Genomic DNA, 26,635 nt, shown 5'->3' on the forward strand with positions numbered 1-26,635 from the left:
CTGCACCCCGAAAACTCGAAAGTGTTTTCATTTCCAGTTGACTAGAGGTTGCTTTGAACTTCCCTTCACAAGGAAGTGCTTCTGCATTGCCTCTTTTCCCCTGGATTGAGCCTGGCACTCAGTCCCCAGGTGTCTGCAAATCTGATTTGATATACACGCAATGGAGAGCCAACAATCCAAGTACTGGCAGGGTTGTGCTCCCTCCAGAAGATCTAGAAAAGAACCCATTCCTTGACTTTCCCAGCTTCGGGTGGCTGCTGGCATCTCTTGACCTGGCCCATCACTCCAATCTCTACTTCTGTGGTCCCACTGCATCCACCTCTTCTGTCTGTACTGCACTGCCTCTGCCTCCCTCTTATAAGGACATTTGTGTTCACATTTATTTGTTAATTTTGGGGGTTCTGTTTTTTTGTTTTTGCTGTTCAGGTCCGCACCTGTGGTATATAGGAGTTCCCAGGATAGGCGTCGAACCGAAGCTACAGCTGCCGGCCTATGCCACAGCCACAGTGATGTGGGATCGGAGCCACATATGTGACCTACTCCACAGCTCAGATCCTTAACCCAACAAGCGAGGCCAGGGATCAAACCCGCAACCTCATGGATCCTAGCTGGGTTCGTTAGCCGCTGAGCCACGAAGGAAACTGTTTATTTTTTAGGGCCACACCTGCAGCATATGGAAGTTCCCAGACTAGGGGTCAAATCAGAGCTGCAGCTGAGGCCTACACCACAGCCACAGCAATGTCAGAGGTGAGCCCCATCTGCGACAGCTTGTGGCTACACCAGAACCTTAACCCACTGAAGGAGGCCAGGGATCGAACCCACATCCTCACAGATACTAGCCGGCTTAAGCCACTGAACCAAAATAGGACCTCCTGTGTTCACATTTAGAACCTACTCAGATAACCTCCCCATTTCAACAGCCTTCACTTGATCAGATAAGCAAAGACCCTTTTCCTTAAGCCATTTACAGGTTCCAGGGATTAGGCATGTGATGTTTTGGGTGGCCCTTATTCTGCCTACCATACCATATGATTTGGGGCCATCTAGTTTGGGAACAGGTGGTTCACAGAGGCCCTATTTAATGAACTGTGGATTATTACAGTGAGTGACCCTAACACACCAGATAGACAACATTGAGTTCTCTTTGTAAAACACAATATAAGAAGCTTTGCACATACCAAATAAATTGTCAATTTCTGCCTTCAATTGAATGGAGCCTAATACTATCTCTATGGCATAAAGCCCATTTTATCCACAATACAAAGATCACTGTATAAGTTTAAAAAGAATAAAAGTGGTACAGAGATGGGAGGACCAGACCTCTCCACCATTCCTCTACCCCACCTTCGGGACTTTACAGAGAAACCGTCCTGCCTCGCTGGTCTCTGGGACGGTGGAAAGCTCTGGCCCTTTCTTTCCTGAATCGGCTGCCAGTCCAGTCAAAAACAAAAACAAAAACATAAAAAAAACCCCTGAGAAATAGCCAACTCCACTTTTCTTCGACTTTCCCTTGCCCTTAAGTACATCAAGATGCACCGGACAAAAACCTGGAACAGCCTCTATGGGGACTTAAGAGTTTTGTGAAAAAGAATCGACTCAGCTGAGAAACTGTTTCTGATGGATGCTGACAACATGCAGAACCAGACCGCTCACGTAACAGGAAGGGCTCCAGCTGAAAAGGCCCTTGCACAGCATTTAATACAATCTCATTCAGGCTGAGGCTGCCCAAAGGCACACGTTTCTCTTTATCTCCGTGTCTTCCCCATCCCTCCCCCAACTCGCCGGAAGCAGGGTAGGAACAGGAGTTGTTGGTAAAGTCGGGACAGGATTGCCTGTTATATTTCTAAACAGCTGTCCATACCGGCATACAATTTATTGGGCATCTACCATGTGCAAAACACACAGAAAGGTCTGGAAGGTTCCAGAAGTGAAGACGCACTGCTCCGGGTCAGCCGGAGAATGACCCACGCCCTCGCCCCGTCCCCGAGTCACGCCTGCCCCAGTACCTGCGACCAACGCCTCATCCTAAGAGACCGGCCCCATCCCCGCGGGGGCGCCGGCGGGCGCGGCGGCCGCACCTGCGTCTACCAGGCGGCGGCGGCGGCGGAGACGGGGGCGGCTCCTACTCGGTGGCGGCAGCGACAGCGCCCGACGCTGCCCCGCCCACGCCCGCTCCTCGGGCCCCGGGTCTCTGGCCGCCGCTGCTCCACGCGAGCCGCGCCAGCAACCGTTGGGCACCTGGGAGAGGCGTGAGGAGGAGGAGGAAGAGAAGGAGGAGGTGGGTGGGGCAGGGCTCCCCGCGGGGGCCGACTCCGCCCCCAGACTCCGTCGCCTGGGCAACGGAGCGCATTCCCCCCCACCCCAAGAGCCCCGCCTGAGGGGGGCTTTCACCCCGCAGACATCAGATCCTACCAGCCCTACCCCAGAAACGACACCGATTCTGGTCTCCACCAGTACTCTCTGCCACCAAAGGCCTCTTCCTTTTTTCCTCGGCCTGCTAACCGGTCTCCGCGTCCTACTCTTGCCCCCGACCCCAACACCCCAGGCTATTCTTGAAGTTGTTTCTCAGATGATTTTCCCCCACTCTTAGCGACCCGCACACATTCTATCTCTACCTGCTCTCTAAGAGTCAAGCCCAGTCTTGGTGTTGCCAGTCAGCCTTCCCACGCCCCCCACGATCCGCCTTCTGTCGGTGTCCCCACCTCTACCCTCAAGTCCCCCCTGCTGTCTCACTTAACAGAATACACACGTTGCAGCTCTGCCTTGGCTTCTGTCGTTCCTCTACCTGGAATGTTTTCAGGGGTCAGACGTGTTCTCATCAGGGTTGCTGACTCTCTTGCCTCCGGAGAGTTGTTTCTTCCGCTGGGCTTCAGTTGCTGTCATCATCTCCAATGTAGAATTTATCAGATTGCGTGGTTACCCAGACCTCTGGGGGCCGCCCAGATTGGTGCTCAAATGGAAGGAATCCAGAAAGGCCTGAGTGTAATAGATGCGACCAGTCGTGTTAATACTATTAGCAGTCGAGTTCTGCTGACACCTAGAGCAAATAACTATGTGTAAATTGGAAATATTAATAAAACCTACCTTATATAATGTAGTTATGTTTTGATAAAACTAGCATTAAAGACCACTAAAGATTCCCTTTTCCATGCCTATAATTTAAATTAATCCGTTTATTGACTCGGAAGATATAAGACTGCCTGCCTATAGAATCAAGTACCTTAACAGAGAATGAACTAAGCATTAAATGGGAAGGTGAATGGTTTTAAGGTTTGTGGCTAGACAGAAAGCAAATTTTAATTATTTTGTATTAAACTTCGATTCTATCAAACGGTGAGTGTGTTCCTATGGCAAGAAAATATTTTAGTTAGCTAATACGTGATTTCCATTGGTGTCTCAATATTTGTAGTGTGGGACCTGAGAACCAAGAAAGTTCTTTTTTCTTTTCTTTTCGAAGTCTTTAATTAAAATGTTAATGAAAATACTATAAAACTATTTAAACCCACATATATGTGTGAAAGTTAGTCTTTTATTATAATTTTATTATAAAATTCTTTGTATTTTGAAGTGTCTTGCAGTTTTACTTTATGGTATTTAAAAAAAAAATACTGAATTAAATGGAATTTCCATCGTGGCGCAGCAGAAATGAATCTAACTAGGAGTCAGAAGGCTACGGGTTCGATCCCTGGCCTTGCTCAGTGGGTTAAGGATCTGGCGTTGCCGTGAACTGTGGTGTAGGTTGCAGACACCTCTCAGATCTGGCGTTGCTGTGCCTGTGGCATAGGCCAGCAGCAATAGCTCCAATTAGACCCCTAGCCTGAGAACCTCCATATGCCGTGGGTGCGGCCCTAAAAAGACAGGAAAAAAAAAAAAGCTGAATTAAAAAGAGCTTTTTAGGAGTTCCCGTTGTGGCGCAGTGGTTAACGAATCCGACTAGGAACCATGAGGTTGCGGGTTCGATCCCTGCCCTTGCTCAGTGGGTTAACGATCCGGCGTTGCCGTGAGCTGTGGTGTAGGTTGCAGACACGGCTTGGATCCCGCGTTGCTGTGGCTCTGGTGTAGGCCAGTGGCTACAGCTCCGATTAGACCCCTAGCCTGGGAATCTCCATATGCCGTGGGAGCGGCCCAAGACCAAAGAAATAGCAAAAAGACCAAAAAAAAAAAAAAAAAGAGCTTTTTAGCTTTTAAAATAAAAAATTGAGAGATAAAGGAAGGGGTCCAGAGTTCCTTTACCATTTATGCAGTCATTTCACATTATTTATAGAGCACCTGACATATGACTTGCAAAGGTGTCAAAACCAAAAAAGTTCCCTACCTTCATAGAGTTTACATTCTTGTAGAAGATGAGCAATGTGCAGAGAGACAAATCCAAGTATGTCAGGTGGGGACAAGCGTTTTGGAGACAGGGAAAGGAGCTTGGGGAGTGTGGGTAGCATATCACAGTGTGGTTGAGGAGGCCTCCTTGATAAAGTGACCTTGAGCAGCAGCCTGGAGGACTGGAGGGAGGGTGCATATGGATGTTGTAGAACAGAGCTTCCCAAGCCAAGTACCTGGTGTATTTAAGAATCAGCCAAAAGGCCAGTGAAGCCTGAGCAGGGTGGACCAGGGAGATGAGGTTGGGGGCTCTGGTCCCAGAGGGCCCAAGTCACCAAGAGCTCGTTAGAAAGAGTCATGCCTGGATCCAGGGTTTTTATTTGTCTCCCTCCCTTAGGTTCTTCCTCTGGACCAGACTGGGCACCGGGAGAGAGGCAAAGAAGCTCCAGTTTCTGCTCTCAAAACCCCCTTCTTATATTTGTCAGTGCAATTGGCTGCTGGCCTTTATGAGGTGCAGTTAAGGGCAAGTGGTTGATTAGAGGATGGTTTAGGAATAAGGAACCCAGGTCTGCTCTGAGCTTTGTTACAAACTATACAGCCTTGGCCAAGCCATTTAACATTTCAGAGCGTTTTGTATTTTCATTTGCACAATGTTAGATGTGGGAACTATCACAAAAAATATTTTTTTCTGACTGAAAAAAAAAAAAACTAAAAAACTATGAGTCTATAAAACTAAAGACTAGAACTTTATCTTAGTACAAAAGCATATGTTAAAAGTGTGGCAGGAGGAGTTCCCATCATGGTTTAGTGGAAATGAATCTGACTAGCATCCATGAGGACGCAGTTTCGATCCCCGGCCTCACTCAGTGGGTTAAGGATCCCGGGTTGCTGTGGCTGTGGTATAGGCTGGCAGCTACAACTCTGATTGGATCCCTAGCCTAGGAACCTCCATATGTCGAGAGTGTGGCCATAAAAAGACCAAAAAAAAAAAAAATGTACAAGGAAAGCACTCCAGACATCACATACATGATGCAGGGACTCTACTCTCAGTTTAATTCAACCATTTGCTTAGTTTAAAAAAATCTTGTTTCACCCAACGCAATTTTGTGAATGAGTAATAGAAAAAAATACGTCAAGTCAGATCTGAGCCATGTCTGCCACCTACACCACAGCTCACAGCATTGCCAGATCCTTAACCCACTGAACACGGCCAGGGATGGAACCAGAAACCTCATGGTTCCTAGTCAGATTCGTTAACCACTGAACCACAACAGGAACTCCTATATGAAAAAATTTAACCATGGGGTTTCCCTTATAACTTAAACTTCAAAAATCTTTTTGCCAAAGATCTTCAAAACTAAATGCAATGCTAAATCAGACTTAGAGAAGCCTGGATTTTTAAATTTTCTATTATAATTGTGATATGATGGCCATATTTCCCCAGAACCTGGTGGAATGCAGACAGAGAAGTGACTCAATATATATTGGGGAGGAAATAAATGGTAAATCACCTCCAATAATTTTGCAAGGAGATAGGGCATAAAACATTACAAACTGTATAGTTAACGTTCTAACATTTTCTTTCCACCAAGACTATGAGAAAAGAAATATATTTAATAAGGAAGTTTGAATTCATTCAACAAATACTTATTAAATGCCTACTATGTACCAGAAACATCAGTGAACAAAACAGACAAATCCTGCCCTCATTGGACTTATTCTAGTTGGAAGAGACAGATCATAAATCATCATTTGTCCTAATTAACATATTAAAACTTAGTAGATGCTGTATAGCACAGGGAACTCTACTCAATATTCTGTAATAACTTATACATGAAAAAATCTGAAAAAGAACGGATTGTGGTTAAAATGTACAAAACATAAAATTGACCATTTTGACCCTTTTAAATGGATAGTTCAGTTATATTCACTTTGTTTTACAACTGTCATCACCATCCATCTCTATAACTTTTCCCCAAACTGAACTCTGTACCCATTAAACTCTAACTCTCCCTGCAGCCCCTAGCAACTACCATTCTACTGTCTCTACAAATTTAACTCTTCAAGGTACCTCATACAAGACTAATTATAACGTATTTATGAACAGCTTATTTCACTTAGCATAATGTCCTCAAGTTTCATCTATTTGGAATATGTGGCAGAATTTCCTTCCTTTTAAAGGCTGAATAGTATTCAATTGCTATGCTATATATGTGTTTGTGTATGTGTATACATATATGCTCATATTTTGTTTATCCATTCATCTATCAATGGAATTCTTGAGTATTTTTTTTTTTTTAGACTAACTTTATTGGAGTTCCCGTCGTGGCTCAGTAGTTAACGAATCCGACTAGGAACCATGAGGTTGCAGGTTCGATTCCTGGCCTCGCTCAGTGGGTTAAGGATCCGGTGCTGCCGTGAGCTATGGTGTAAGTAGAAGATGCAGTTCAGATCTGGTGTTGCTGTGGCTGTGGTGTAGGCCGGCGGCTGCGTCTCAGATTCGACTCCTAGCCCAGGAACCTCCATATGCTGTGGGTACGGCCCTAGAAAAAGACAACAAACAAACAAACAAAAAACAACAAGAAAAACAAATGCATTAGACTAACTTTATTGAGGCATAACTTCTGTTAATTAAACGGCATCTGTTTAAAGTGTCCCATTTGATGTGTTTCGGTATACAAACACTTGAACAACAAGGATTTAAACTGTGAGAGTCCATTTATTCACAGATTTTTAAAAAAATAGTAAATTCTACAATACCACACCATCTGCGGTTGGTTAAGTCCTCAATGCAAAGTCAGGGAAACAGAGGGCTGACTATAAAGTTACATATAGCTTTTTCAACTTAATGGATTGGGGGGAATCTGTGCCCCTAACCTTCATGTTGTCAAGGATCAACTATATACACCTGTGAAACTACAGCCTCAATCAAGACATAACATTTTCATCATTCCCAAAAGATTTGAATTGCTTGTGCTCTGATAGTTTTGTGATAGTCCTTATGATAGTGAAGCAGATGCTGGAAACTGCATCCCCAGCGTTCCCCCTTTTTCAGAGAATCCCACTTTGTAGATTCAACATAACCCTTCTACAGAGCCTTGACCTTGTTCAGGAGGAGTTCTAGCAGATGCATCCTGATGATTTTAAACTACTCTTTGGGCTTTCAATCCTCTTTCAAGCGACTGTTTTCAGGTGAGACTTCTTGGCATTTAGCAGCGAGGGAAGGTGGGCTTGGAAGTTTTCCTCACTCTTAAGGAGACACATGAAGAGATGATTCTTTTTGCCTCTGAAAGGTGGCCCCAAGAGGGTGTGCAAACTTTAAATTAAGGTTGATTTTTATCGGAATGGTTCCGAGACATTCTTTCTAAGAAAGACTAAGTAAACTTCCAAGCCTACAATTTAACAATTTATTGTCTAGTTACTTTAATGATTATTTAGTGAGCCAGAAGAGCCACTAGATGTCACTCTGACTTTGTTGTTTTTCAGAGCCGATCGAGTGATGTTTTCAATCTTTGAAATATTCGATTTAAAGGCATTCAAAAAATCCAGTAAACTAAAAATCACATTTAAGATGCTTAAAAAGATGAAAAGAAAGACATACATGTTGCTATGAAAAACTCAAATTAAATCAGAATTTTGAAAAGAACAAATTTTTCCTTAAGTGATGTTAAATAGAGTAATACATGATTTCTAAGAAGTCATAACAGTGATTAGGCAAATGATATTTAAGCGAATGTTTGGGAGTTCCCTTTGTGGCTCAGCGGAAATGAATCTAACTAGCATCCATGAGGTTGCAGTTTCAATCTCTGGCCTCATACAGTGGGTTAAGGATCAGGCATTGCCATGAGCTGGGGTGCAGGACACAGACGTGGATCAGATCTGGCATTGTTAATGGCTGTGGCATAGGCCAGTGGCTACAGCTCCAAATGGACCCCTAGCCTGGCAACCTCCCTAGGCTGTGGGTGCGGCCCTAAAAAGACAAAAAATAAAAGAGCGATTGATATAAGCATTCCGGTAGAATAGGAGAGTCAATATGGTTGAATATTTTTTATGCTCTGGGATCATCTTCACAGTAACAGAACAAAATGAACTCAGTTACAACACTGGGGATTTTTTTCATATAAAGAATGTAAAGTTGTAAGCTGTGTTGGATCTATTTGTCACACAGGGAAGAACTTAATAAGAAAGTAGGAGTAATTCTAAATTAGAGGTAGAAGGAAGAAGGGAAGAGGAAACAAAGAGAGGGAACAAGATTTGAAGCCACTGCTATGAGACTGCACTAAGCTTCCCTAAAATGTTTCCTGAATCAGGAAGAACCATCAAGGATGTCACTGTGTTTACTTAAAATTCTTTCAGGAGTTCCTGTTGTGACGCAGTGGAAACAAATCCAACTAGGAACCAAGAGGTTGCAGGTTCAATCCCTGGCCTTGCTCAGTGGGTTAAGGATCCGGCGTTGCCATGAGCTGTGGTGTAGGTCGCAGACTCGGCTTGGATTTGGTGTTGCTGTGGCTGTGGTGTAGGCCGGCAGCAACAGCTACGATTAGACCCCTAGCCTGGGAACCTCCATATGCTGCAGATATGGCCCTAAAAAGACAAAAGACAAAAATACAAAAACAAAACAAAAAAAACTTTCAATTGCAAGTAACAGAAACCCCACTCTAGCTGTTTAAGGAAAAAATACACATGTGTTTATAGGCTCAACAAACTGGTAAGAGTGGGATAGCTTTAGATATCTGGTTAAGGATAGCAATTCTCAAAGTGGGATCTGGGGATCTTGGTCTCTGAGACCCTTTTGGGTTTGCAAGGTCAAAGCCATTTTCATAATAATACTAAGATGTAGTCTTAGTCCCTCCTACTAGCAACACCTTGAGACAACAGAGTTGTCTTTCTCTCCCTGGGGAGGAGAGAGAGTCCAATTTCATCCTCTAATTAGAATTTGGGTCAAATCACAGGCCCTAACAGAGGTTATCCTTATGAATTAGCAATGCTGGCCACATAGAAAGTTTGCCATAAATTATGCAATCTGAGATTCCATTCCTAACAATGGAATCTGACAATTTTAAATCTATGCCCATTTAGGCTGCTTGCAAGATGACTCTGGTCAGATTATTTAGGCTTCTCATGGCCTCTGTGCCCTTCCCTCTGAAAACAAGGATACATTCTTTGATTGTGAGCAATGTAAAATGGGGAAAATTATATTCTAACCCCGATCTATCAGTTGCTACACTGAATAGCCACCAAATGAAGTTCTATATGTTTTTTTTTCAGATTATATATTATTTTTCATTAAAATATTTTGATGATACAATGAAATAGAGGTTTCTTTGGTCCGCGAGCCCTGACTTCTATTCACTGCTTACCTTGTTCTTTACTTTGCCTTTTGTTTGAGCTTCATTACTTTTCATATTTTTTAAAATTTATTTTTTGACTAAAGTATAGTTGATTTACAGTGTTGTACCAATTTCTGCTCTACAGCAAAGTGGCCCAGCCGTATATCCTTTTTGCTTTTAATATTAAATGTTGATTCTGTGAAATCTCATTTTTTACAAAATGAATTAGGAGCAAAATCACAAGTCCCACAAAAAAAAAATTTTCAGAAAAAAAACCTCTTCATCTATTTACGATTTTATTTAAATACTGGAGTGAAAGAAAAGCCAAGGTTTTGCCTTTATTCTTAATTTATAAACTAGGCTGCAAAAGGAAGCCCCAATAAAAATTGCACAAATTACTTCTTGAGAATCAGACAATATTTACCTTATGCTTTTATTTTGTACACATTTGTTTCCACTAAAGTACTATCATTACATTAAAATGACTTTTTACAATTTTTTTTTTTTCAATCTCTGAGCCCTATGGATGGAGTTACTACTGAAAAGCAAATAACACTTGTCAGGTGTTGTACATTAAATATTGTCATGACTTCTTTGCATGGTATATCTCTTCTCTATTATTTAACTTTTCATTAACTATAGGCACAAACACCAAAATTAAATTGATAGCAAAACCTCAGTTTCCAGCATAATTCACATTATCATGTATTTTTAAACAGAAAGCATTTCAGCAAAATATCCTTTGAAAGTGATTCTAAAAAAATAAAAAAATAAAAACAAACAGAAGAAGAAAGTAATTCTAAATTGTTCCAATAACTTGATAGCTAAGGCTTCCGGGTAAAAGATACAGTTTTCTCAGCACTGTTTAAATTTATAACAGAGATTATTCCTGTGAGATGTTATATAACATTATTACAAAATTCCATTACTAACCTGAAATCAGAACAACATTCTGCCTGGCGTGCCTACTGTTTGCCAGGCATTAAATATTTCTTTTCATTTGAAGAATGGATAACACACAGGTTTGAAATAGATAACAATTAAAATATAGAAGAAAGTCTGCCTCTTGTTTGTATTGAATCCAACAAGCAGAAATTTGATCGGATGATTTCCAGATGAGAAGCTGGACATTTATTCTATTGGCATTTTCTAATGAACAAAATAAAGCCCTTGTGCCACCACCTTGACTCCTACTTAAATGTTTACCAAAACCGCTCAGGGCACTACTTCGCGAACTTGGCTGCACAGCAGCATTGCCCTGCATTTTAGAAAAATGTCAATACCTACGGCTCGCCCTCAAGGATTCTGCTTTAATTGGAACAAGGTGGGGCTCGTGCGGCAACTATTTTCTGCTCCTTGCTAATTAGCCATCTGTATGGTATTTTTAACTGTCTACCTTTTATCAACTGTAAGGCTGTTTTGATTGGTCAGGTCTTTGTGGTGAGCTGAATTCCGCAGAGGACTGCTTACTGTGCAGAAAGGTTGCGGTGCCTCTGTTTGCCTTAATCCATTTCCTCTCACTTCCTTACTCTTTCTTCTCAGAGGAGGCAAGTGGCTGCCTGGGTAGCAGCGGTGGCTGATCATCCCTGAAAATACCGAAGAACTGAGCTGCCTCCTGGATCTTTTTTCCCACCGATGGTTAATTTCCTATGTTTTTTTTTTTTTTCTTCCCCTTACATTCTGCAAAAACTTATTTTTCCTTTTTGCAAGAAACAAACTATGAACTTATTGCTGGAAAACCTGGGCCAGAAGTGTTAGCGCAGCTTCTCTGTCTTTGGGACATGTTAGAAAATTCTGAAGCCAGCAGAAGCATAGTAAGTGCTTTCTTTCTTTTAAAGCTACTTCTGGGACTAGGGGAGGCTATTGTAATGGTAAATTTCACTCGGGGGAGGAAGAAAGGGTTGATAATCAATCAAAACTGAGGTATTCAGTTGAGTTTTGGCAATTTTCTTACTATTTGTAAGGTGATTTTTAAGTTTCTCTGTAAAATGTACAGGAAAAGTTTGGGTGTGTGTAGGTGTGAAATAAAAGCGGTCTTGAGAGTGACTCTGAAAGAAGTTTTTTGAACAGAATGGAGAAACATAACACCAGTTGGGGGCTTCAGTGAGAACCAGGAATTCCAGGAGGAGAGGTTACATTCAGAAATGTTGAAATGAGAAATTCTGGCTCAGCATCTTGGCGTTAAGGTCGGAAGAACATTTTCCATCGGAAAGAAACAGTTTCTGAAAACTTTTCTTTTGCCAGCGTGGGTCCCAAAGGATGGCATAATGTACTCTAGAAGAAGCGCCTGCCTGAATCTGTTTAAAATTTAACTCTCCGGCTCATGTATTTGGCATGATGACCAAGGAGAACTTCGAGGAAACCAGTGCCACCCTGAACCCGAACAGGCCCCCCAGGGCCAGGTACATTTATCTGGAAGCTTTCCTGCAGGGAGGAGCTCCTTGGGGTTTTACTTTGAAAGGTGGCCTGGAGCACGGAGAACCATTAATCATCTCTAAGGTATGCTTCTTTTTCCAGTATTGTCTTTATTCAAATTGCTTTTGTTCACCTTTTGCCAGATCTGTCAAAAACACAAAAATAAGGCCAAGGAGTGCCTGAAGAGTGCCTGCTTTGCTGTTTCGTGACCTTTCTGATTCTATCTGGAAATATTTTGCCTGGCTTGGCATGTGAAAGAAAAATGTGTCTAGCGCCTTTATTTGGTGAAATCCCAGAGGAAAATGTGCTTGTTTGATGGCTAATCTCTTTTTGTGAATGAAATAGTATCAAACAAGCTACCACATGATCTTTTCAGTTATGAATCAGATTAAAGATTAACAGCACAGCTAAGGTGGTGGCAGACTGGGTATCTGTATATGTGCACCTTTATTTGGCATATGGCTAGAGAAATATCTACTCTTTCTCCTTTCAACTGAAAATATCTAGCATTCTAAAATATTTTAGAATTTGTAATTCTGGATCATCGATTGCATCAATATTATTTTTTGCTTTTTGCACATTCAGAGAGGAGAATTAAATCAGCCTTCAGTATGATTCCAGGGCAAAACAGCATTTTTGCCTCTCTTCTTTATCTATGCATTTAAGCCAATTTTTAAACCTTAGCCATCCTGCAGCGTGCCTTGGTTCTTCATTTCTCTTGGTGAGGATACGTACGCCCATTGCATGAATCCATTTTATGCCGTAGGTTTAGTGTTTCTGTTTTTCTCTGAAACTACAGAGATTAAGAAACCGTGCAGAGATTTCTTTTAAAATTTCAGAATATTAGCAATCAAAAATAATGGAATATAAGTGCATTACTCAAGAAACACTGGTAATTGAGGGGAAAATTTTTTTCTGGTTTGAAGGTGGGAAAGAGTTAAATATGCATTTTGCCTGAGTTTGGTTACCTATTTAAGGTTAGTTTTCATATTCCACCAAATGCGTGTTTTAGGGGAGTCTGAAATGATTCTTATTGTGGGTGAGCCAGTGGGAATTGGTTTCTAGCAGTGAGCCAAGAGTGTGCAGGTTATTACTGTAAGCTGTGTGACTTTTCCTTGTCTTTCCTAAGAAAACAAGATATGTTTACATATATGTGTATTCATAAGGAAAGCTTCCACCTATAAGTAACTGGAAACCCAACTGATAGTAGCCTAAGTAAATGGGCTTAGTTTTTCTCCTGTTACAAGATATCTAGGAGTTCCCTTATGGTTTAGTGGGTTAAGGTGTTTCTGTTGCTGTGGCTCTGGTTATAACTGTGGTGTGGGTTCGATCCCTGGCCTGGGAACTTCTGCATGCCATGGGCACAGCCAAAACAAATGAACAAACAAAAACAAAAGCAGTCTGGAGTTAGGCTGTCCAAGCGAGGAGAGGCAGCTTAATAAAGCCGAGAACGTCCCTTCTGTCTTTTTATGATGTTGGCTTTTGTCTTCATGGTTGCAAGATGGATGCCACACCTCCAGCATTGCATCTTCATTCTGGGCAGGATTTGGAATTTTTATTTGAAGAGGGACAACCTCCCTGTGAAACTCGTGCTTACATCTCATTGACCAGAACTGTGTCGTATAACTATCCTTAGACCAATTACTGGCCAAGGGAATGATATTACCATGACTAGTTTAGACCAGTCAGGATTTCTCTCCTGGGTTTTGTAGTAGAAACTCAGCCTTCCTGATGTCAAGGAAACCTCTACCCACTATTTGAACGAATCGAGGGTCTGTTTCAGGAAGAAAGAGGGAATGAGTATTAGGTAAACAGCTGAGAATATCTGCCACAGACATAAATAACATCTCTGCATTTTAAAACTCTGATTTATATTCAGTTTGCCTGGTCTTTAATAGGATTTTATGTATCTGTTCACGTGCATACAGTTTGCTGTCAGACAGGCCTAATCCTACCACTAATGAGCCGCTGTGCTAAGGCTCCATTTTATCTGCAGAAAGAGGGTAAACAATTATTTCCCTTATTGGAATGTGTGGGGATTGAATGATACTGTGGATTTAGAATAGTTAGCATAGGATCTGATACACAGAAAAAGCTCAAAAATCTCTGCAAAGATTATGACGTTGCTTTTCTTTTCTTTCTTTCTTTCTTTCTTTTTTTTTTTTTGATGCCTGCACCTGAGGTTGAATTGGAGCTGTAGCCACCTGCCATAGCCACAGCCACAGCAATGCCAGATCTGAGCCGGGTCTGAGACCCACACCATGGCGCACGGCAACACTGCATCCTTAACCCACTGAGCGAGGCCAGGGATTGAAGCTGAGTCCTCATGGATGCTGATCAGATTCGTTTCCTTGATGAGAACTCAGCTTTTCATTATTCTAAGAGATGCTGTATTAGGATACAGGCTATACAAAGATCCAAAATAACAACAGCTTAAACAATATAGGAATTTTTCTCTCTCTCACATGACAAACCTGAATGTAAGCCAAACTGAAAGATGACCACATGGGTCAGGGACCCTAGTCCCTTCTACTTTCTTACTTCCATCCCTGGAGTGATGCCCTGTCTGCCTGGTCCATGGCGATTTGTCATAACATCAGCTTTCCAGACAGTAAGAAGTGAAAAAAAGAGGAAGCAGAAGGCAATCTCTTTCCTTTCAAGGATGTAATCTGGGGCAGTCTGCTCTCTCCAGCATAGTAGCCACCAGCCACATATGGCTATTTCCATTTCAATTAAAAGTAACTAAAAGGGGAGTTCCCGTTGTGGCTCAGGGGGTTAAGAACCCCAGCTGGTCTCCTTGAGGATGCAGGTCTAGAGCAGTGGGTTAAAGGATCAGTGTTGTCACACCTGAGGCATAGGTTGCAGCTGAGGCTCAGATCTAGTCCCTGGCCCAGGAACTTCCATGTGCCAAGGATGCAGCCATTAAAAAATAAAAAACTAGAGGAGTTCCCGTTGTGGTTCAGCAGTAACGAAACTGACTAGTATCCATGAGGATTTGGGTTTGATCCCTGGCCCTGGTCAGTGGGTTAAGAATCCAGCATTGCCCTGAGCTGTGGTGTAGGTTGCACATGCAGCTTGGACCTGGCGTTGCTGTGGCTGTGGCATAGGCTGGCAGTTGTAGCTCTGATTTGACCCCTAGCCTGGGAACTTCCATACGCTGTATGTGCAGCCCTAGAAAGAAAAAAAATAAATACCTGAAAGGAAATATACTTTTAAATTCTGTTTCTCATATCCATTAGCTAGATTTCAAGTGCTGCATTGCTTTAAAGTTCTTGAATCTCTCCCCTCATCCCGTCTGTCTGGAAAACTCATATTCATCCAAGCTCTATTTCTTCTTCTCGCTGAAGTTTTCCTGACTTCATCAAGCTGGGTTAGGTGGCCTAGCTTATTCTTTTTTTTCTCTTTACAGCCACACCTGCTGCACATGGAAGTTCCAAGGCTAGGGTTTGAATTTGAGCTGCAGCTGCCGGCCTACACCACAGCCGTAGCAACACCAGACCGGAACTGCATCTTTGACCTACACCATGGCTCATGGCAACGCCAGATCCTTAACCCACTGAGTGAGGGCAGGGATCAAACTCACTTCCTCACCGTCACTATATAGGGTTCTTAACCCACTGAGCCACAATGGGAACTCCTGGTCTGTCTTCAATACTCATGTAACCCACATTTATCACATAGAATCATGATTTTTTTATGTTGACTGTCTTCTAAGCAGTCTAAGAGCCTCTTGAAAGGCTAGGATTATTTTCATCTCTACCTCAGCTAACTCAGAGCCTGGGTACACAAATATTTGTTGAGTAAATGAAAAGGCACAGGTTCTGTGTTATTTATCTTGCATTTCCAAGACCCAGCAGAGTGCCTGGCACAGAATAGGTGCTCGATAACTTCTATTGAATGAATAAGCAGAGAAAAAAACAGAAAAAGGGGCAGTGTCAGAAGAGAAGCAGGGTCCTATGAGATGAGATGCCAGGAAGATCTCCTGAGATGGACCACGTATCCGTTGCCCCTGGCTCCTGTCAAAAGGACCACAAACCTAGTGGCTTAAACAAAACAAACTTCCCTTTTTTTTTTGCTTTTTAGGGCCGCACCTTGCACATGGAGGTTCTCAGACTACGGTTCTAATTGGAGCTGTAGCCCCTGGCCTACACCACAGCCACAACAATGCAGGATCTGAGCCTCATCTGCAACCTATACCACAGCTCATGGCAATGCCAGATCCTTAACCCACTGAGTGAGGCCAGGGATCGAACCTACCACCTCATGGTTCCTAGGCGGCATCGTTTCTGCTGTGCCACGAGGGGAACTCCCAACACAAGCTTCTTATAGTTCTGTAGGTCAGAAGTCTAACACAGGTCTCACTGGCCTCACATCCAGCTGTCAGCAAGGCTGTGTTCCTTTTGGAGGCTGTCAGGGAGAAGCACTTTCCCTGCCCTTTCCCTGCCCTTTCCGTCTTCTAAAGGCTGTCTGCCTTCCCTGGCTCATGGTCCTGGCTTCCTCTGTCTTCGAAACCACCAATGGCAGGTTGAGTCCCTCTCGCACTGCATTATTCAGCTCTCTGACTTCTGCCTCCCTCTTCCGATGCTGGGGGTTTACTGGGATAATATCCCGATTTTAAGATCAGTTGAGTAATGACCTTAAGTCTCTCCGCAACCTTGATTCCCCTTTGCCACGTCATCTAAAGTATTCACAGGTTCCAGGGATTAGAATGTGGATGTCTTTGGGGAAGGGGAGAAGGCATCATTCTGTCAACCCACGGGGCATTTGAACAAGGATGAACATCCGCATAATTAAGATAGTCCCAGGGATGAGACAAAAGTAAACTTTAGTTGCTGGTTGTGTGTATCCCAGATCTTCTTTCTAAGATGATGAAACAAGTGCACCTTAGCTCATATGCTGCTAGCCCAAAGGTCACTATTCCCCTAATGTAGGGTGACTCCCATTGTAAATGAAGCAAAGGGATGGCACACATTGAGCCTTACATTTGAAAGGCACGTACACTTATACAAAGCAGTTTAAGCTGCCAGGTATAGATGACAATACCATGAATGAAGTATCGTTTTTCTTTAGGTACAAATGAGGCAGGAGAATGAATGGGGAAAAGGAGTATAAAAGGGTGGCAATAAAAGAAATCCTTTCCAAATTGCCTTCTTTGGGATTTGATGTCTTTGAAAAGGAAAGGTGGAGTGGAGGAAACAGCCTCTGTAATCTACGAACTTCAAAAAGAAAGGGTAACTTAAAAAAAAAAATAGGGATCGTAATTCAATAGTTCAGGAAGTTGGCAGCATGATTTTATTATGACTCAGATGTGTTTTGTGGCTGAGGAAAGCAGTTCCACCTGCAGTTGGGATACACCTGCCCTTAGGATTCATAAATCAGGTAACAGCTACACCAACAAGAAGCAACAACAACCAGTAACAACCAGCAGTAAATGCTGGCACTTGCGAAGTGCTTTCTATGTACCAAGCTCTATTCTAAGAGATCCACGCGTGTTCTCTTTTTAATTTCCACAGCTCCATGATGAAGGTAATATTATTATTGTCAGGTTTTTAACATCACATTTTAATTTCCACAACTCCATGGAAGGTGATATTATGATTGTCAGGTTTTTAAAATCACAAATGAGATCTCTTGTCACCATTAAAGGTCTGATTTTTTTTGGCTGTGCCCATGGCATATAGAAGTTCCCAGGCCAGGGATCAGAACCTCCACAGCAGCAGCAGTGACCTGAGCCACTGCAGTGACAATGCTGGATCCTTAACCTCCTGTACCACCAGGGAACTCCAAAAGTCTGAATTTTAAACAGATTCTTGGACTGGTGGCTTATATCCATCAGCTTGCTCGACTTGAACACCTGTCTCATCCCCAGTAGCTCTTCCAGAACTTCACCATGTTGCTCCGCGAGTTTTCCCAAATCAAACCTGGTGGTCTTTAGCATTTTTTCTTCTCTAATAAAGACATCATGCAGAGGATAAATAGATTGGCAAGCCTTTTCTATGTCTTTTCTAATGTTGTCTGGTATCAATTTAATGACCACCTCTTTCAAGTCGTTTGTGTGCACCTCCTCTTGGATCAGGATTTCCACCATCTTTTTTTCAGCTTTGGAGGATCTGTTTCTGTTTGGGCATAAGACATCTTTTGAATTTGATTGTTGAATTTTTTTAGGAAAGCCCTCACAGAATAGACAAAGCAAATAACCATCATTAGTCTTGACATCAACAAGAGCTTCAATCATGGTCTGCCATTTTTGGCCAGGGAGCACATTTTGTCATGGCTATGAACTGTGCCGTGGAAATTAGGCAGTTTTTGCTTTGAGCATCTTCAGTAATTAGCTTGAATTTTCAAATGCAACTTCATCATTCTGCACATCAGCAATGAATGCGATGCGTCCCATCACTTCAAAAACATGACTCTTGAGGCCGTCAGGTGCAGTTTTGATTCTTTGACCTCTTGTGACTAGTGTTTTCCTGGTATTTCTTACGTTGAACATAGCAGGTGCTTCACCTCATACCAATCTTTCTTAGAACGTGGGTCAACCACTTTCTTCTTGGCTCCCTTTTGGCCACCTTTTGTAAGCTGCTTATTCTTGCCAATCTCCATGGTGCTGCTCAGGGAGCCAAAAGGGTTTATGCCAGTTTTATACTTGAGAAACCAAGACCCAGAGTTTGGGTAGCTTTCAGAAGCTCTCATAGCCAGTAGGAAGTGCTAGCGTTGGGTTTTGAATCCAGACATCTTGATTCTCCAGAGTCCACCTACTTGGCACACTCTGCCACCCTATTACCCTCACCTACCAAATATTTGATTCTGTCTAGATTCTGGAGCTATTATCTGGGTAAAATATGGGATTAATCCTTTGCTATGTATGTTTTAAATTTGTGTGTGTTAAAAAGGAAAAATCCTGGGCTTCAGAATTGAAGGTAAGCCGTTGTCTCTTACGGTACTTACGTCATTGACACTCAGAGCACGTATTCCTGGTTCCTACCTGCCGCTCCCCCCAGAGGTATCTTTGGCCTGGCTGGACTCTGTTTTGTGCCATCTCATGTATAAATCCTGCTGGTTCCAACTTTCACACCGTTACCCCTCCCTCTCTGAAACTGCTTCTACCACCCATAACACCATCATCCTCTTCCCGTCAATCCAAATCACAGCCTTCCCTACCAAGACTTGGCTCACTGCCCCATCCCAGCCCCAACTTTCCATTCTTTATCTATAAGCAGGTGGGTCTGCTAGGGCACATCAGAGGTTAACCTCAAACACACGTGTCCTGACTTCTTGCTGGCTGACACCACTCAGATTTTAGAATGGATTCTTTCACTGGGTTCTTCTAGCCTCCATGATATGAGCTAATCCCTGAGTCCTCTTCATAACTCTTCCTCTCAAGAGAATCATCCAAAGCTCCCCATCAACCTGCCATCTCAAGATGAAATGTACTGCCTTACTGCATTGTGAGATGCCTTGAAGATAGAAACAGTCCATAGATGAGGAAATGACTCATTTGGAACATACTTAGATTGTCTGGATGACCATGATGGCATTTCCTCACCTCTGGATTTTCTATTTCCATCTGTCCACATGGAGCAGTTTCTAACCTTCTGGCTTTCTTAGTGATCCTTGGTTTCAACGTACCAACATCAGCCATACACTCTCTCTTGGCCCATTTCTTCTGCACTGAAACAAAGATTATTTTATGAGCTGATGAGCCATGGTTTCTGAGTTCAATGTGAAATTTACTTTTGGGAAGTTTCCTAAAACCTTGAGCTGGTTGAATGAGTTCATCCCGAAATCATCTTTTTCATCTCCTTCCAAGAACCAAGCTAGATCAGCCTACTATTGACCCTTTAAAATAGCCAGTTCTGAGAATTCCCTTGTGGCTTAGTGGGATAATGATCTGGCATTGTCACTGCTGTGGCTCTGGTTGCTGCTGTGGCACAGGTTAAATCCCTGGCCTGGGAACTTCTACATGCCATGGGCGTGGCCAAAAAGAATAAAATAAAATGAAACAGCCAGTTCTTTCTGAGGCTCTCTCCTTTTTTGTTGTTGTTGTTTCTTGTTTGGTTGGTTTTGTTTTGTTTTGTTTTGGCTATGCCCATGGAAAGCAGAAGTTTCTGGGCCAGGGATCAAACCTGAGCCACAGCTGCAGCCCAAGTTACAGCAGTGACAACGCTGGGTCCTTAATCCACTGAGCCACCAGGGAAGTCTTCTCCCTGCCTTTCTTGCTCTTTCCTTTAACAGCCTGTGCCCTTCATACCAGGGTAGCCTCACGTCTCTGCTGTCCTTAAACTGCTTTGTTTGGTCCCCTACTATTCCGTCCCCCTCTGTCCTGTGTTTGCATCAAGTCTTCCTTCCTCTCGTGTCCCCAGCACCTTTTATTCATGCCGTCTTCCAGTGCGAGTAGGTGTTTGCATTTGACCATTAAATCCGTTAAATTGTAATCACTTTAAAGCCAAATGAGTTTTATTCAGGCTGTCCAACCTGCTTCTCCTAGCAAAATACTTCTCATTTCTCACACAATAAATGCTCAATAAATGTTGAATGACGTAAAGGATGTTAGCGCTATAAAGACTCAGCAATTATCTAATCTGACTTCATTACACAGAGAGAAATCTGAGACACAATGACGCTCATCTATTTGCCAAGATGTTTTCTGCCATAGCAAACAAGTTGTGTGTGTGTGTGTGTGTGTGTGTGTGTGTGTGTGTGTAAAGCTCAGCTAGTGAGAGAATAATTGCTTTCTGGATGGGCCATTTATACTTTTCCTAGCTCCCTGTTAGTCTGTTAACTTCTGGAAGCTAAGAACCTTTCCTCCCTCCTTTCCTTTCTTCTTTTTTTTCTCTTATCCGCAATGCATAACTGATGAAAATGAAAATGTATTAGTGAAGGAAGACAAACGAACATTAAATAGGAGTTCTTTAAAGTCTTTGTTAGAAAGATGCCGAGGGCAGTGTGCAATTATGATACTAGAAAACCCTGCTTAGGAGTTCCTGTCATGGTGCAACAGTAACAAATCCGACTAGGAACCAAGAGGTTGCGGATTCGATACCTGGCCTTGCTTGGTGGGTTAAGCAGCTGGTGTTGCCGTGAGCTGTTGGTGTAGATCACAGATGCGGCTGGGATCTGGCGTTGCTGTGGCTGTGGCCAGCAGCTGTAGCTCCGATTCTACCCCTAGCCTGGGAACCTCCATATGCCACAGGTGTGGCCCTAAAAAACAAAAAAACAAAAACAAAAATCCCTGCTTAAAAAATTAATGTAGGAGTTCCCTGGTGGTACAGCAGGTGAATGATCTGGTGCTGCCACTGCTGTGGCTTGGGTTGCTGCTATGGCATGGGTTTGAGCCCTGGCCTGGGAACTTCTGTGTGCTGTGCAGCCAGAAAGAAAACACATTTTTTAAAATTAATTTTAATTTTAATAAATTAACTAGTAAGTAGGTTAAGTTTGACTCTCAATTTGTTGATGTCTTGAATATATAAAATGTTTGGTAACTGTCTGTTGAATTGTATTGATTGAGAAATAAAGGAAATTCCTGTTTTTAATTTAACCTTTAAAAAACCATCCTAACTTAAAGTGCTATGTGTTTTTAGACAAAAACTAAGCTTGCAATGCTATCAATGTTGTTGGAAATAACTTTTATTTATGTAGCATGCTGAGACAGTGTGCCAGATGGCTTTTAGCATCAGTAAGAACTCACTTTCTTTTCCAGCTAATAGATGCCTAAGTCACTGCCTCCACTGCAGGGAATACAACTTAAGAAATATTTGTCTCATTGTAGTGAACCCACAATGTGATTGGAGACACACTGTGAGAGACTTTCTATCAATCTTTGAAAAAGACAAAACCCCAAGAGACATCCTGGCTTTTAACTAACCCGCAGACAGAATCTTCCAGTCTCTCCCTTTGATGTACTTTCGAACAGTGAACACTGTGATCCCAAGAGCTGCAGACTCTCTGTTCTCCCACTTGGTCTGTCTCAGGCATCCATCCGTCTCTTATGCTGTGACTTTCCGGCCTTTCAGTGACTCGGCTAAGTCTAAGCAGTTTCGTTCTCTAGTCTAATGACTATCCCCACAAAAGAAAACTTGTATATCCATCTGTAGAATGGAAGTGACGATCTTTCCTGCCTTCAGAGGAGGCATTTCTAACTTGACTGATGTGCAGAACTTGCTGCCCGGGGATCTGAGCCTGAATTAACTCTTAAGTCAACTGCATTTTTTCATTCCCCAGCCATTCATGCCATTTATTCATTTTATTCTTCTTCATCTCAAACTGCATTTTACCTTAGAGATTCAAATGATCTAGCTAAATAACGTCTTTATTTTTCAATGTCTTTGTTTTGTCTGTATTGATTTAGGGTTGCAGTTCTGTTCTTTTCTTTTTAGGTCTGCACCCCTGGCATATGGAGGTCCCCAGGCTAGGAGTCAATCTGGAGCTGCAGTTGCTGGCCTACACCACGGCCACAGCTATGCAGGATCTGAGCCACCTCTGTGACCTACACCGAAGCTCACGGCAACACCACATCCTTAACCTACTGAGCAAGGCCAGGAATCCAACCAGCACCCTCAAGGATTCTAGTCAGGTTTGTTACCACTGAGCCATGATATGTATTCCATAGGGTCGTAATTTCTATGTTATCTTTTTCCCTTTCATTTTAGGTAAGCCTGTCCAAAATATATATCCCAGACACTATAGGACTTAGAGTGAAAACAAATAACTTTCATTTCTACCATTTATTAACTGGCCGGGTCTGCAATGGGCCATGGCCTTCCAGAAGACAATTCTCAAAATTCATTGTGATTTAAGTGATGCAGTGAATATTCTTTCTGATGAGTTGGGAGACCGTTCTCCCCCTCCACCCCATAACTGTTGATTTGTTGGTTTATTTTTCACTTGAAAACAATAAGATTTCCTGGGGTTGCTTTTGTCATAGCAGGATGACTCACGTTCCTGAGGTCTAGCATGTAATTGGCACACTGGCTCACACAGGCTTCACAAAACTCTGTGAGGTACAGGTGCAATTATTATTCCCACTTTATAGATTCCAGTTTAAGAAACTGGAGTCATAAAAGTGGCTAGAGCCTGATCCAAGACTTTTTAAACTTTTTTTTTTAATCTTTTCCCAGGGCCACACCCTTGGCACATGGAGACTCCCAGGCTAGGGGTCTAATCAGAGCTGTAGCCACCAGCCTACGCCACAGCCACAGCAACATGGGATCCGAGCTGCGTCTGTGACCCACACCACAGCTTACGGCAACACTGGATCCTTAACCCACTGAGTGAGGCCAGGGATGGAACCCAAAACCTCATGGTTCCTAGTTGGATTCGTTAACCACTGTGCCACGACGGGAACTCCAAAGACTTTTTAAACTTTAAGCCTGAGAAGTACCTTTTAAAGTTACTGTGTTGTCCTTGTATAGTTCCAAAGAATACCCCCAAAGAATACTTCCAAAGAATACTCCAGTCTGCTTTGCCCCGTCTGATGAGGAACTGGGGGAAGAAGTGGGCTGTGTGAACTGTGGGAAAGTCAGACAGCTCAATGGCATCTTGAAGGTCACTTGTGCGGTGAAATGAGGAGTGTGCCTGAAATGTCAACCTTAAGAATTAAATTGGGGAGTTCCCATCATGGTGCAGTGGTTAACGAATCTGACTAGGAACCATGAGGTTGTGGGTTCGATCCCTGGCCTTGCTCAGTGGGTTAAGGATCTGGCGTTGCTGTGAGCTGCGGTGTAGGTCGAAGACGCGGCTCGGATCCCGTGTTGCTGTGGCTGTGGCGTAGGCCTGTGGCTACAGCTCCGATTAGACCCTTAGCCTGGTAACCTCCATATGCTGTGGGTGCGGCCCTAAAAAAGGCAAAAAGAAAAAAAAAAGAATTAAATTGGATTCCCTGAAACTTCCCAAGCCCTGTTTTTCTGCTGTTTTACTTCTGCCAGGTTCTTTTTTCTTTTTAGGGCTGCACCCACTGCATATGGAGATTCCCAGGCCAGGGGTCTAATCGAGCTGTTGCTGCCGGCCTATACCACAGCCACAGCAACGCCAGATCCGAGCCGCGTCTGCCACCTACAGCACAGCTCACAGCCACACGGACCTTCCTTAACCCACTGAGCGAGGCCAGGGATCGAAACCACATCCTCATGGATGCTAGTCAGTTTCATTAACCACTGAGCCACGATGGGAGCTCCTATTTTTGCCAGATTCTAACCTTGGTCTCAGTTCACCTCTCTGTGTGATTTTTCAGCTGAGCTCCTGTGTTTCCAGCTCCATGCCCAGTCATCCTCTTGACCCTTTGTTTTTCTCTCCTGCCCTCCTCTCCTCAATTGCCCTAAACTGGCCCCTCCCCAGCAGCCTAAACCCTAGGGCTTACTTCTTGGGCCGGATACGCTCCATCACATGCTTAAGCCATGGTAAAACCTTAACCCTCAAATCAGACCCATTACCCAAGGAGAAACACTAATTGATGAAATGAACACTAAACAGGTTAAAGCTAACAGGGGCTGGATCCAGTTAATACAGGGATCAGACGTGTCAGGAAGGAGTGAGATGGAAGCAGAGGTCAGAATGATGTAGGGCACAAGTCAAGGAATGCAGGGAGTTCCCGTCGTGGCGCAGTGGTTGATGAATCCGACTAGGAACCATGAGGTTGCGGGTTCGATCCCTGGCCTCACTCAGTGGGTTAAGGATCCGGCGTTGCCATGAGCTGTGGTATAAGTCGCAGACTCGGCTTGGATCCCACGTTGCTATGGCTCTGGTGTAGACCGGTGGCTTCAGCTCCGATTAGACCCCTAGCCTGGGAACTCCATTTGCCATGGGAGCGGCCCTAGAAAAAGGTAAAAAGACAAAAAAAAAAAAGTCAGGGAATGCAGGTGACCCTGAGAAGCCAGAGCGGGCAAGACAACAATGTCCCTCTGGAGCTTCCAAAAGGAATATAACTCTGCCGAAATCATAGGCATCTATCAGTCCAGTAAAATCCATTTTGGACTCTGACCTCCAGTGCTGTCAGATGATAAATTTCCATTGTTTGAACCCCCAAGTCTATGGTCATTTGTTACAGCAGCGATAGGAAACTAACTCACTGCATTATTTAGCCCACTGAGCTTTTCAGAATTATAGAGAATAAAATATCACACTGAAAGGGAAAGTGAAGAAGGAGAGGCTGCAAAGAGTGAACAGCAGTGGAGGAAAAATCACCCAGTTTGACCCCAGGTAAGGTCAGTGATCAAAGCCTATGTTTGAGTCACAATCAGACTTGAGCTTCAAACTGATAGAGCATTGCTTTTTCTGGAGACTTCAAGTTCATGGCTCCCCCGGCCCAGCTTGGTGAAGAGACCTTGTTATGTGCTCAGTAACACAACAGATGGTCTTTCAAGAAGGAATGTCCACGTACCAAACTTGGTCTCATTTAGTTTGTTCGTTTCTAGCTGTTGCTTGTCACAGCATAGTACATCCACTCAGCTCTCGCAGCTTGTCTACTGCTTAGCTGACAATACGTGCATTCAACTATCAGCTCTGGAAAAAAAAAAAAAAAAAGGAGTTCCCGTCGTGGCGCAGTGGTTAACGAATCCGACTAGGAACCATGAGGTTGCGGGTTCGGTCCCTGCCCTTGCTCAGTGGGTTAACGATCCGGCGTTGCCGTGAGCTGTGGTGTAGGTTGCAGACGCAGCTCGGATCCTGTATTGATGTGGCTCTGGCGTAGGCCGGTGGCTACAGCTCCAATTGGACCCCTAGCCTGGGAACCTCCATATGCCGCGGGAGCGGCCCAAGAAATAGCAACAACAACAACAACAAAAGACAAAAAACAACAACAACAACAAAAAAAAAACAAAAAAACCTATCAGCTCTGGTCCCATGACTTGCACCTACCTTCCCTGAAAGGCGTGGTTTCTGGGTCTCCTAACAGAGCCTCTACTTGGCATAATCCTGAGACCTCCACATACAGTGGTTACCCTCAGAGCCACTGCCACCCGGTAGGGTCCTGGTTTAGCTGGCCTCATCCCTCACCCAGTCTTGGCACCTGGAAACCTGGTTCAGACAGATTCTCGGATTCTGAGATCTCAAACATTGTAAAAAGATCTCAAAACACAGGCCATTTAAGTGGAGTAAGCATTCTTCAGGTTTAGTTGGACCAGGTACCTAGTACTTTGGGTGTTAAATTATATCCTGAGCCACACATTTGCTAGAAGGTAAGAAGAAAGATAGCCTTTCTGGAGTTGTCTTATTCTTCTCCTTTGAAAAGTTAAAAAAAACTTTTTTAAATGAAGCATAGTTTATTTATAATGTTTCGGATGTACAGCAAACTGTTTTTTATGCATATATAAACAAGATATTATTGCAAGATGTTGAATATAGTTCCCTGTGCTATACAGTAGATCCTTGTTTATCTATTTCATATATAATAGTGTGTATCTGTTAATCCCAACCGTCCCCTTTGGTAACCACAAGTTGTTTTAAAAGTTAATTTTTTTTTTTTTTTTTTTTTTTTGCTTTTTAGGGCTGCACCTGAAGCATTTGGAGGTTCCCAGGCTAGGGGGAGAATCAGAGCTACAGCTGCCAGCCTAAGCCACAGCCACAGCACGCCAGATCTGAGTCAC

General features: G+C 43.2%; 1 protein-coding gene and 1 pseudogene across 2 annotated transcripts in view; one reads left to right on the top strand and one right to left on the bottom strand.

Moving 5' to 3' along the window:
• Positions 1 to 11,870: 11,870 nt before the first annotated feature.
• The window catches only part of SHROOM3 (shroom family member 3), a 347,616-nt gene continuing 332,851 nt past the window's right edge, over positions 11,871 to 26,635 (top strand). The window contains exon 1 of one of the 2 annotated variants that reach the window (XM_047799667.1): positions 11,871 to 12,143. In XM_047799667.1, coding sequence (XP_047655623.1) covers positions 11,979 to 12,143 — 165 coding nt within the window. In that variant the 5' untranslated portion in view covers positions 11,871 to 11,978. The remainder of the gene's footprint in view (positions 12,144 to 26,635) is intronic. The other variant, XM_047799666.1, reaches the window with a different exon arrangement.
• On the bottom strand, positions 17,858 to 18,659 carry LOC125138269 (40S ribosomal protein S3a-like; annotated as a pseudogene).

This window comes from Phacochoerus africanus, chromosome 10 (assembly GCF_016906955.1).
Source record: "Phacochoerus africanus isolate WHEZ1 chromosome 10, ROS_Pafr_v1, whole genome shotgun sequence".
NCBI classification, from domain to species: Eukaryota; Metazoa; Chordata; class Mammalia; order Artiodactyla; family Suidae; genus Phacochoerus; species Phacochoerus africanus.